At 37.5% G+C, this 13,053-nt stretch overlaps 3 protein-coding genes and 1 non-coding gene across 15 annotated transcripts in view; 2 read left to right on the plus strand and 2 right to left on the minus strand.

Annotated features, from left to right (window-relative positions):
- Positions 1-13,053, plus strand: part of LOC136241017 (mannose-1-phosphate guanyltransferase alpha-A-like) — a 37,135-nt gene that overhangs the window by 9,883 nt on the left and 14,199 nt on the right. For 5 of the 12 annotated variants that reach the window (XM_066032165.1, XM_066032164.1, XM_066032168.1 and 2 more), the window contains exon 1: positions 12,838-12,999. Coding sequence is in view for 5 of the 12 variants with exons in the window: in XM_066032162.1 (XP_065888234.1) it covers positions 2,902-3,012; positions 3,064-3,125 (173 nt within the window). In the remaining 7 variants the exon portion in view is untranslated. Of the gene's footprint in view, positions 1-505; positions 571-2,901; positions 3,013-3,063; positions 3,291-12,837; positions 13,000-13,053 lie in introns of those variants that run through there. The other 7 variants (XM_066032172.1, XM_066032170.1, XM_066032173.1 and 4 more) reach the window with 4 other exon arrangements.
- Positions 170-13,053, minus strand: part of LOC136240998 (protein NLRC3-like) — a 69,857-nt gene continuing 56,973 nt past the window's right edge. The window contains exons 8-13 of the mRNA XM_066032096.1: positions 2,996-3,307; positions 1,258-1,300; positions 1,041-1,201; positions 793-994; positions 618-737; positions 170-568 (exon numbers count right to left, since the gene is read on the minus strand). The gene's annotated coding sequence lies outside the window, so the exon portion shown is untranslated. The remainder of the gene's footprint in view (positions 569-617; positions 738-792; positions 995-1,040; positions 1,202-1,257; positions 1,301-2,995; positions 3,308-13,053) is intronic.
- The window catches only part of LOC136240995 (protein NLRC3-like), a 30,540-nt gene continuing 20,848 nt past the window's right edge, over positions 3,362-13,053 (minus strand). Inside the window, exon 11 of the mRNA XM_066032087.1 lies at positions 3,362-3,389. The gene's annotated coding sequence lies outside the window, so the exon portion shown is untranslated. The remainder of the gene's footprint in view (positions 3,390-13,053) is intronic.
- Trnaf-gaa (transfer RNA phenylalanine (anticodon GAA)) lies at positions 4,997-5,069 on the plus strand. Its single transcript has one exon. It is a non-coding gene; the product is annotated as a tRNA-Phe (tRNA).

Below are 13,053 nucleotides of genomic sequence, written 5' to 3' on the forward strand. Positions count from 1 at the left end.
TATATGGCCCGATAGAAAATTTAATGGCAAACTGAATGGAATTTGTTGTAAGGTTATAAGAGCAACCACCATCAAGTTATGGATCATTTTATAAAAGTATGTTAGATGTTTTGTTACTGAAAGGTTATTTACTCGGCTAGTTTTGGTCTCACCATGGTAAAACCCTACGTATCATTCACAAGTATAATGACATAAATTACATGGCCATAATTAGACAGATGCTTCAAAAGTTACGGTTCTTTGTGCAAGGCAGCAGCTTATTTAGTAAGTTTAAATCCAGTAGGATAACAGATGAGGCAGTGTTCTCTGGGTAGTGATGTCACATTACATGTGGATGAAGGGTTTTGTGTTATGTGTCTGCCAGATTATGATAATACTCTAATAGAACAATCACTTCATGTTTTTTACAAAAAGCTGAGAATATATTTTCTAGTTTGTTGTATATGAGGTGAAGTGTGACATATAAAATAGTTTATATCAGGGAGGTTTATCATCTCCATTACAGGTCAAAGATTGACCAACAAGATCAGTAATGATGATTTCCAACAAGTCCTCCTTGATGTCAAATCTGTAAGTGTTTATGATAAGTGTTTATGTTAAGTGATGTAGCATATTACCTTAATGCTGATTTGACTGCTTTATATAAATATGGCCAACTTTGGAACATCATATTTGCCCCAGCAAAAACATCTTCATTAGTGGTTTCCTTGAAGTCCGATGTTTCCAGCCATCCTCCCCTATTTTTAAATAACATTCAAATTCCAGAAGTTAATTCAAAGTGCTCGGATTTACTTTTGACTCTTCTTTCATATAGACAATGTTTTGAGCTGTGGACGACAATGTTTAGGTCAGTTGTATCGCTGCCAATCATTTTTGAATGTCAAGATAATTTTACACTTTATAAATCTTGGATCGGTCCTATGCTAGAGTACGGTTCCATCTTGTATTCAAGTGCAGCTTTGTCTCATGTAAGTCGTTTGGACAGCCTGCAATCCTGTATTAACAATATGTGCGGTTTTACGTTTCCCTGTTTGACTGACTGTTGCAATGTCTCTATCTTGGGTTTTACATGTCGTCTCTTGGATGGTGAAGGGCGAGACAACCTTCAAACTTCCCGCCCATCATGTAAGACTACAACACACAGATTATCTAGTAGACTACACAGTTTTGATCCAGCCAGCCATCTTTGTTTTCAGAGCCCCTGTAATTTTCAAATGTTGGACCACTTTCACCGTAGTTGGCAAGTAACAATAGTACCTTTGAGGGACTCAATCCCAGCAGACCTTCTGTTACAAGTTAACTGTAGGGGATGGAGAATTGTTTTAAAAGACATTCAGAGAACTATTATGATGTAATGATGTGGTACATAGTAACTGTATGTATAAACAAGGTTTACAAACATTTAAATAAGTCATAGTAGGTCATCATGTATACCCCCAGGCATTGTGGTTACAGACTGCCCACAATTTTGTTATCTGAAAACTGTGACAGCTTTCTGGAGCTTTATCATCATAAGTCATTGTCTATCTTTTCCATCATGTTTTGAAGGTGTGTACCACTACTATATATGGTGATGTAGCCCAAATGACTATTAATGGAGGTTAACTGACCTAAACTATAAGAAACTATCTCAGAGCCAAGATGAGTGTGAATGGAACTGAGTACTGGAGACCAACCATGTGCCAGCTATTAGGGGGCAGTAAATTGTATTCACTTACTGGCCACCTCTTTAATAAGACCACTTTGTTATAGTGACCACCTTTAGTATGTCCAAAACACAGCTTATATGTAATTATTGACCTCATCTATAAGACCACCTCATTGAATAATTTTGGTCTCATGGTAACTCTATTAATAAGACTTCACTGTAGTCATGGCAATACAATGTTACACCTTATTAGTCTAGCTATTACTACTGTATACATACTAATTTTTGAGGAATTTATTTTTTGCGGATTTCACAGTTGCTTAGCTATGTGCAAAATTTTCGTCCTCAAAATTAATGATTATTGAAGTTGGCTCTATGTTTTCTAATAATTAACCTCAGTTAAAAAAATAATTGAATGATCCTTGAAAATGGAATGGCAAAATACCTGAAATTTGTCGATCCATAAAATTTACATATCTCAAAATTTTGTATGTATACCTACTGTATTTTACCGGTTAATAGCCACGGGTACTATAACTTTCAACAAGGAAAATGATGCAGGTACTATGCGAAGGTGACTACTATCCAAGGGCGGCTACTATGAGCTTGTGTGGTAGTAGCCTGTGGTGTTTATATGGATTTTCAAATGGTTGACCTTGTGTAACCATCGTTTAATACTGTTAATCCACTTGGTTCCTCTCAAAAATGCTATTTCCAGGCTTAAAACAACTCCTTTGCTTAGTTTCTCTTTCAAACATGTGTCATAACACTTGTATCAGCATATTCAGATACAAGCCACGGCTCTTATCCGAGGGCAGCTCTTATTACAGTAATTCAAGGTTGCGCTGTGGCTACTATCCAGGGGTGACTTTTATGTGAGCCGCGGCTATTAACCGGTCAAATACGGTATATGGTTTGATGGAATCACCAATTCACATCTAGAAACACTCAGTAGAGTTTACAGCTGGATTGTAGGTGTGTTTACATTAAGGTAACAAAATTTTGTAGTGAGATATTTTTGTGTTGTTGACCTGCCAGTGGCTGCCACAAAAGCATTTTTGCCACGAAAATTTTCCCGACCTACTATAGATGATAATCTACAGGTTTATAATGACCAACACTTTGTATTTCGTCAAGTCCCTTATGTATTTTATCTAGAATTACAATACATTTGTAGCAAGCTGTGTGTTTAGTAGAATGTTACCCTGAATTTAAACCACTTTGTTAATAATTTGATAACTTGATTTCTTCAGGTATTGTGGATTGGAGTGAGCAGATAGAACAGATCTCGGAGAAGGGTCGGCTAGTCATCAAGCAGACACAACTGGACAAGTTCACTTCACTCACCAGCTTACTGCTCCATGGTATGTACTAGTGGGCATGTACTCCTGCAAGTTTCCAGCCCCACCCCCTAGATGTTACAACAAGACTGTATCAGCAGCTGAGCTGGCACAGGAGTATAAATTTTCTACTGTGAAATGAAGATGTGGAAATGGATCATGTGATCAAGAGCTCCAGTGGTAATCAACATTCCAATTAACTATACATGTGAATTGACAAGATATTGTAATTTAATTAAAATTTATACATGTACATTAAACAATTATTACTGTCATTACAAAGCATTAAAATGTTTCAAGATCTTGTGGTAATATTTTCCTAATGTAATTAGAAAACAGGGATATAGCTGTACAACAACATAACAGTGGCTCACCTGATCAGAAGGGTGTGGTTGGTTACAATGATTAGTGGCTACCATAGTGACTTTTTGTTACCATGATCATAACACGTTATTACTAATGATCAACACCCACCCCTTGATGATCACTGTACTACACATTAGTAGATCTTGACGATTCAACCACATGTACTGACTCCTTGTCTTCTCCATCATCAGTACATCTGTTATCCCTCTTGGCCATGGACGAGTAACCATGACAACAGTTATATCAGTGTCTACCTTGTCTGGTTTCCAGGATATTCATCATCTTTTGTACTTCATTGTCTTCCTCGTATTCATCATCTATAGTCACTTCTTTACAGACTCTGTTATTCAGATTATAGTATCAGACGAGCTCCCTCCATCTCAAAGTAATGACATGGCTGAAGCCATCAGCACTTCTAGTAACAATAATAACACATGTAACTCATGTTGCTTGATGGTACAAAGGAAAAACAAACACATTGTTCTCTATGAACACACAAATATGATGGTACTGTATATAAATTTTGAGTATTGTTTCTGTGTTCACTGAAGTTAGTACACAAAATCATTTTTGTAGTACACATTTTTACCCAATGTATTTTATTGTAAAAACAAAATTATACAAACTAGTTATTTTCAGTTCACAAATTATGGAAACATAACTCAAGTTTAATGAAACCATGATACTGCAATTTTACTCTACACTCAAAATATTATAAAATTTATTAAATGTCCTCCACAGTAACTGAGGGATTGTACCCCGTTGTTCTTAGGTTTTTACAAAAAAATGAATTCATGTATTTTATTAGATAAACAAAGTGCCCATGCATTGCTCTGTTCAATTACTAATAGAACTTGAGTAGAACATATTTTATTGACAACAAAACACTCTAATAGAACAGTCAGTTAACCTTACCTCAAATGTTGTAGGTGTGTGACTGTATGAACCATCTCAAGTTGGTGACATGGTTGCTGACCTTCTGATACTGTCAGTGTAACTCCATCACTTTCATGCACCAAACTGTAAAACACGGTGATGATTAACAACCATCCAACACTTGACAATTATTGTACATACACTCAAAGGAATCAGATGTTGTTTTATAAGATGTAACTACAGTAGTCCTCAGTGGCTAGTGAATAACAAAGTTAAACATGTGACCATCTCAACAAAAACCCTCCTAATTTGCACAAGCATGCATTTTAAGAAAAACTAAATTTTAAAAAAAAGTTATCATAAAATTGTACGTGCTACAAAAAAAAAAAAAAAAGCAGGCACAATTTTTTATTAAGTTATTGCTCATGGAGGTCAAGTTTGAAAGAAATTTTTGTTCACATGTCTTACTGTGATGTATTGCTTAAACAAGCTCCAAGACAATGTACAGAGGTTTATTCACTGTCATTTAGTGTTTGATATTGTTTTGGAGTGGCTAACTATATTAAGATGTGACTAAAATGTGTAATGGACTGGAAAATAGACTCATAAATGGACTGGAAGAAACTCACCACTAAATGTCTATTTAACACAATACACAGCTTTGCTGGACAATGACCACATAAGCTTGTCTATTCCTAACATAGCTAAGAGTCAATAACTGGCATATAGTCCCTTTAACTATCAATACAAAGCTAGAAACTGTATAGCTGAAATAGCTCAGTTGGGAGAGCGTTAGACTGAAGATCTAAAGGTCCCTGGTTCAATCCCGGGTTTCGGCAACCTTTGTACTTTTTTATATTTGGAATTCTGAATTGTTTTTTTTTGCTTCCACAAGTCATTTCTTGTCCATGACATCATCCAGTGTATACACTGTTTGTGTAAATATTTACAGCAGAAACATAACAGTAGGTAATGAATATTTTTTACTCAAAGACTTTTATTACGTCCTAGATAATATAGTAGAAAGGGATTGGCAACATGGTGATGTCACTATGGACAATCCTTGCTAGGGGTTCAACTTGTCTCGGTTGTGAGTTCAGTTGTCAACAGAATCAGCATTTAGTTCACAAAATATACCCTTCATACAAATCTTTGTATGTTTGGTTATGTAGTTGTACCTTTGTACACCCGGAGTTCACCATCACCAACAAGTCTCAAGAACTTGTTCTAAACACCAAGGGTCCATGTTGCACCTTCTGGTATGGTGTTGATGTTGATTTTTTAAAATCCAAAAGCAGTTATAAAGTCTTTGTGTTCTAACATTTCATCTCATTGGTGATGAGTGATGACTCCACTCCCCAACATTGTAGTCACATCCATAATCCAATAATATACACTACTCAACACTGTACTAAACTAACACTCACCCCAGGTATGTACTCCATGAAGACACAAAGACTGGTGTCACTTTGTGTTGTACCAAAATATAACTACCCCTTTGTGTCGGGTATTCAACAACTACATTTCCAATGGCTATTCTTCCTAAAATAATGAAGAAAAGTAAATGAACACATGTAGAAACTTTATAACACAACACACACAGCGTGTGGCAATACTTTTTGAGTAATTCGATCCAATGAAGGATCAATTTGGATTTTTTTTACAACTAACTCTCTACCATCATCTCATAATAACACCTACACACAGTCAGACAGACAACATACACATAAGCACAACCACACGTTTGTATGGAAATACAGCATGAGGGAGTGTGTTGAGAGCCTAACAGAGCATGAGATGAAGCTGAGTGCTGCATTAGCCTCAAACACACACAACACACCACACACAACACACACAGTGGGTGATCACAGATCAATTTCTAGTTGTAGAACAAGCAGGACTCTTACTTTCAAACCAGAAAAAAAAATTTTTTTTACAGTTACTCTAACAAAACAGTAAATACTCTAATAGAACAATCACAACATGTGATACTGTTAGCTATCAAAGTACATTCATTTACTACAAGTTGATGTTGTACTAATTCTATATAGTAGAGCAGCCAAGCAACAAATTTTGATGAAATCGTTCACTTTGTGATAAAAGTACCAAATTTTCTGTGGAAGTTGAGTAAGGTAAACCATAGATATACTAAACTTTACAACCGGATTGGAAACGGAAGTAACTCACGTGACGTCTCTGTACAAATTCCCAATGTGACATAACGAGCTTGAAAAAACATCCGTGTTTCGCTTGCGCTAGTTAGTCGCCATAGATACTGTCTGTAGTTACGAGCACGATATTATTTCTAATGGCTTTATTTGCCAACTATTAGCAATTTGTCGGCTTTTAACTTGAAGAATTGGTTAACCTAGCCTTGTACACAATAACAGGAATGCGTGTGCAACCACAAGAGGCTGTTGTTTGTAATAAACAAGCCACCAGTATGTTAAGAGGTAAGTGGATTATGTTATGGCCACACCGTCTCATTTTTGTAGACTTTTCACAGATTCTCTGTGTTGGGAAGCAGCTTTTATTTTGTTTTGAAATCTATATCAAGTGTGTAGTGTAATAGGCAACTTGGATTATTGTATAAAATTACTGCTTACCACTTTACACTTGTGGACTTTTAGTAGGCCCATGACCAATGCTAGATATCAATTTACCATACCACACTTGGGGGGTGTAAAGTGTGTGTTGGATTGCTCTGAAACCAATGCTGTATGGCACGGGGATGAAAGACAGAATCTTCTAATAAGACGCAAAATTTTGAAGAAATCATCCAAGCCACATGATTAGACACCCATCAAAGAACACCAAATGACAGTGTACTGATGACCAACAAGCAAGAGCTCAAGATGCACTACCAAATTTTATGTTTAAACAGTACATGTACTTTCGAAAAGAAGTGACACAAACACTTATAGTTACATTGCACACTTAATTCATAATCAACGTACACATATTACACTGTACAGTTAAAATATTCAAAGTGTATGGTTTGCTCGTTAGTTAGTGTGAGAGATTGTCAACTTAACACATTCTGGCTGTACTGGTGGTGCTACCTTTAGCCAACTCTGTAACAATGGTGAATGGCTTGTGTAATTAACTGAAGTCATACTGGGACCAATCAATCATGTTTATTCACTTTGTAGTATAATGCCACGTAAGTACTAAAGCTTCCATACAGGCCTCCTGCAAATCTATGAAATCATAGAATGACCTGGACTGGGAATTGAAGAATGTGGCCTGATGGACCAAGTGTTCTATTAGCTAGTTGCAGACACACTTGCAGGACAGTATGGTATGGTATGGAATACATCTAAAGTCCGTTCTTTCAAATATACGACTCAGTACAAGGTCACGGGTCGCTGAAATCAGTCACTAAACAAAAACTGGATAAATCATGTACTAGCGTCCAATGTGGCACTACCGAAAATTTACCGAAATATGGCTCTTGCAAACTCTTCAAACTTTTGTTATTGTCCGGGGAGACTTAACTGTTTCATCCTGAAGTGAAGTTAGCGACAAACAGATAAACTACGGACACACCTGCTCGCCATCATCGTCCTTAGCAACCGCACTATGACGTAAACCGAAACACGGATGTTATAGTACGTGAGTTCCGTTTCCAGTCCCTATGTGTATAGTATATCTATGGGTATACTAAATCATTTGTAATGGCACCATATCTAATATGAAATGGTATGACAAAATTTGTACCATATTTGGTGCTTTTGTCAAAAAGCAAACAATTTTTTCACTTAGCTGCTTTACTAATAGACCAGGTGTTATGTAGTGATAACAATCTGACCAACTGACAAAACATTTAGTAACAGTGTGAAGCCATTTAAATGCTAATCACAAATGTTCTTTGGCACCAGAACAAGAACAAGTGAGTTATAAGGCTTTACATTTTGTATGGACAAATTCAGGCTCATAAACTCAAAACACACTTGCTTGACCATTGGAAATGAACACATGTTCACCTCTTCCATAAATGGGAATAATCTTAGGGAAATAACTTGAGCAACAGCTTGTAATTGTGAAATTACCACGGGAAGGGAATAACTGTCAAAAATTGTCAATAAATATGTGTACAGTATTTCTGACTGACAAGCACTAATACCTCAACAAATAACTGAATCACACACAATATTGTACGTCAAGCCACAAAATATAATCCAATAATATACACTACTCAACACTGTACTAAACTAACACTCACCCCAGGTACAGCTGTATGTACTCCATGAACTGGTATCACTTTGTGTTGTACCAAAGTATAGCTCTAACAAACCATTCCTGCCGTAGATTTTCAACAGCCATACTGCCTATAATAACACAAGGATACACCCCCTCTAAACGCATGCACGTACACACACACACACACACACACACATACATACACACGCACACACAAAGCAAAGCAAAGCCTTCAGCTGCTGGTATGTGGTCACGCTGCGGGCACCTGTGCACTACTCAGGTGCTATGGGTCAGCACAAGCATGCAATCCTGGGGCAGGACTAGTAGCCCACAGGAGGCTGTACCATGTCTCACAGGTGAAGGTGTGGGCACCCGAAGTCCCACCTGGACCTTCAACTGCTATATGAGACATGGACAGCTGAGCATTTGCTTTCCCAGTTAACACCAGGTACCCATTGATGTTACAGCTGGGTGGGCTGCTTCCCAGTTGGCACCAGGCCACCTGGTCCCCATTTTAACAGCTGGGTAGACTGAGTAGAGTTTCTTGCTCAAGGAAACAACAACAACACCAAAGTGGCCCAGCTGGGAATCGAACCTGGAACCTTTCAATTACCAGGCGGACTCCCTAACCACTTGGCTATGCTGCCCCTCCCTCCCTCTCCCCCCCCCCCCCCCCCCACACACACACACACACACAGCACAACAAAACATTAACTGTGTCATATATACCCAGTGTTGGGTAAGTTACTTTGTAAAAGTAACTAGTTACATATTACTTGCAACTGAACTATTTAGTTACAGTTACATATTACCCATAAAATAAAGTAACTGTAATAATATTACATATTATATTACTTTGTGTCCACAGCCTTAAGCTGTCACGTGTGAAACTACCACGTTATCACGTGAAACTAGTTAGCAACTTGCAACTTTCCCCCCAAATTTCACAGGGAACCCATGCAGCATGCATGGCCCCCTTTAGCTATGATATAATTCAGTGAATTCACACAGCTACAATAAAAAGCTACACAGCTACAAAAATACAGTATACTACTATACTGGTTTGTATGAAGTGAACGGATAGTCACGAGACCAATCAGTATTCGAAAATGGCGCAATGTGGGTGAGACTGAGAGTTTGCTCAGTATCTCGACAGGACGAGTGGGTAGTTGAAGAGGAGTGATTTCTACTCAACATCTCATCCAGATGGCCACCATGTAATGTATGGGTGTACAGCTTCTTGCCGCGGAATGAGTCATCTGGTTTGTCACTGCCAGCCCTTCGCCCAGTAAAAGAAGCCAAGAGAGACAAGCCAATTATTTTATGAAGATTGAATTGTGATATAAGTGTGCTGGTTTAGAATCAAAGAAGGCACCTGCCTTACACGTGATAAATGCCAACTGTCAGCACACGTGATACTGAGATTAGTAACTTCGTTACTTGTAGTAATAATATTACATAATATTAGACTCGTTACAGTAACTATATTACTTAGGTAACGCGTTACATTTGTAAATTACGTAACTTGAGTTATATTACCTGTTTTCATGGCGTATTTCGTTATATTACTTTGTTACTACAAAAGGAATAATATTACTCCCAACACTGTATATACCAGTACCTTTTGTAGTCCCACTATAGTGAAGGATCAATTTGGACTTCCTTGACAACTAACTCTCTACCAGTATCACATAGGAACACCTACACACAGACGAACAGACAGTAATTCTACAATATGTATGTACACCTCAGTAACCAGGACGACTGTCTCAAATGTTATCCCAATACAACAGGTGACATTTTCAAAGATCACCAGACTAAGAACTCAGCTCAGTTTTCAATGACATGTCACTCTGTTATACAATACTGAATATCATTTCACAACTATGACAGCTCAAAGACTCAAGCCAGGATACAATCTAGCTTTTTTTCTCAAGTAGTAGGCGTGGTTCACGAAATAACATCACCCAAAAACCAGCCTCAATTTTCCCTGACAACAACGAGGCAGTATTACAGGGGGTGTAGTTAGGTAAAACTAAGCCCAAACAAGCTTTCAGATCAACCCGAAATGCTTTCAACAAGTTGCTACGGAATTTTAAAAATATAATATTTAAATGACTGCCTGACTGACTGACTGATGCCTTCAGAACATAACTCAATAATGGCTACTAAAGAACTTGTTGTTCTTCACACCAAAATCATTATGCATGACAAGGGTAAAGAATTAGTGATGGCAGCTAGGAATTACACAATATGAGGTATTTGTAGCACTAGCTTATTAGCCATACATATTAACTCTTTGAATTTATCCGCCCTTTGGGCATAAATTAATACTAAGCAATAATCAGGTACGTAACTTCATAGAATTTCATGGCTAATAAAAATGATCATAACTTCACAATAAAATCACCTATTAATTAAAAACCCAGTAGTTTCCTTTTCAAGACCTTTACTTTGAAACCATATTTGGACTGTGTTAAACAATGCCTCAGGAGATAAAGACAAATATGGTGAATTTTCAACACAAAAATGGCTGCAAAAGTCAGTTTAAGTCACCATATACAACGATACAAAATAAATGTCAATTGATGTTACATAATTGTATCACAAGTGACACATTATTTGCCACTCTACTATCCACAGATTATTTTTAAAGATTCCAAACATGCCCTTAAGGGGTAGTTTTGATGTGGCACCGTATCTCAAATTTCATCAAAATTTTGTTGCTTAGCTGCTCTAAAACTTTAAAAATCAGTACACACCATGACACCTCTAATAATCAGTGTTGAGAACACACCCATCAAAGATCTAACTCTGTAGAAAGCAAGTCATTGTGCCATGCCCCCAATTTAATCTACTGTGTAGCTGACTAGCAAAACTCAAGATACTCTAATACAACAGTCACTCCTATGCTCTAACAAAAAAAAAGTGTGCAAACTTCTTAATTTATGGCACTACACCTTTAGTGCCTAACTGGTAAAAAAGTTGACCCCTCACCAGTCTTCCAAAAAATTAATAGTAAAGGAGCTTTCAGCAAAGTTATGGCTTGTACATGAATAGTAAAAGTTATAGTATATTAATAATTCTGGCTGTATGTCTACATCTTCAATGTGGCTATACCATTTAGTTTCATCTAGTAAAACTGGTTTCTTTTCTTGAGTGATAGTGGAAAGGTAAACATAGCATTAATTGTACTGTTAGTTTGAGCCGACAGATTCTGGGGACTTTATTGTGCACAGTGAGTCTACAGCAGAGATGCTCATCGATTAGTGAGAACATGAGGCACATTGTTCCACTATTTTAAAAGCTATCATATGTAGTTCTCACCAATAAACAAACATCTTTGTTGTAGCTTAAAAAAACCAACCACAAGCCACATAATAGAGCTACCCAGAATCTGTCAGTTGCTGGACATTCACTAGACCATCCACACACAAAACAATTGAATGTTACTAGCTATAGGAGACTACACATTATAGTTCTTTATTTTTTTCTTTTATAGAGAGAAAACTGATCCTATGGTACTCCCATCCACCACACTATAAAGTGTTCTATTACGCTGCCTCCAGAACTGTAAAACAGGACCTCCAGAACTGTAAAACAGGACCTACAGAACAAAGAACAGAAAGGGGTTTAGACATCCCAAGGCATTTAATTCCTCTCCTTCAGTACCAGGTCTGGAAAATGACCCTTGCAGGGTGACCAATAGGAGGGACACCTCGAGGCTGTCTAAACCCCAAGATCGTGTTGAACTCTTAGATAATTAATGCTTATTTTCATGTTGTTTTGTTTTGTTGTATGTCCTTTTATCATAACAGTCACCTCTTGCAGGGATGACCGGAGAAGAAACAAGAACCTCTTATGTACATGATGGCAGAGTGCAATAAGACAACAACAAAGCCAGTTCAATTCATTACTTTACATAAAGCGTCTTCCACTTGTAAGACAAGAGGTAGGACAATTGTAAGCCAGTGATGATTGAGGTACCCATGTCTCCTGATGTAGAGAACACAAGTCAGCTGAAGCTTCCAGAGTTTGTTCCCACAAACTCTTTCCTCACAGTGACGGTGCTATAATTCTCCATTAATGACTTTATATGTAGGAACAACAGTACTAAGCAAATCAAACCATAATGTGGCCTGTAACTATTGCTACCATAAATTAAAACTTAGGGCACACAACTACATGCACGAGACATGCACTCATGGAAAGACAAGGATTGTGTTAATTGTGCATGAACAGAACTATACCATGCATGAAGAAGGAAACTTTCTCTGAGTTACACATAAGACACAATACAAGTATATATCACCTTTTGCTCCTTGTCCAGTATACGATTTTCTTTGTACTTGTACGATATACATACGACTCCTACGACTGAGCTCGCGATCGTCATGGCTGCACGAAATAATTAGAGTCGCATATCTGCAGCTGATGATAAGCCCATAGATCCTTTACACCCCCTTGCGCTAGAATCAAACGTGGTGCTCGAAACGATCTATCCCGACCCTGAGAACAGCATGAGTTGTAGAAGCTGAAGCTTGTGAAATATGGAGCACAGCAGAAGTGAGTTGTTGACAATGGGTTTTAAATGTTACGTGTCACGTGATGTACTACAAT

Source organism: Dysidea avara, chromosome 12, assembly GCF_963678975.1.
Source record: "Dysidea avara chromosome 12, odDysAvar1.4, whole genome shotgun sequence".
In the NCBI taxonomy this organism is placed as follows: domain Eukaryota; kingdom Metazoa; phylum Porifera; class Demospongiae; order Dictyoceratida; family Dysideidae; genus Dysidea; species Dysidea avara.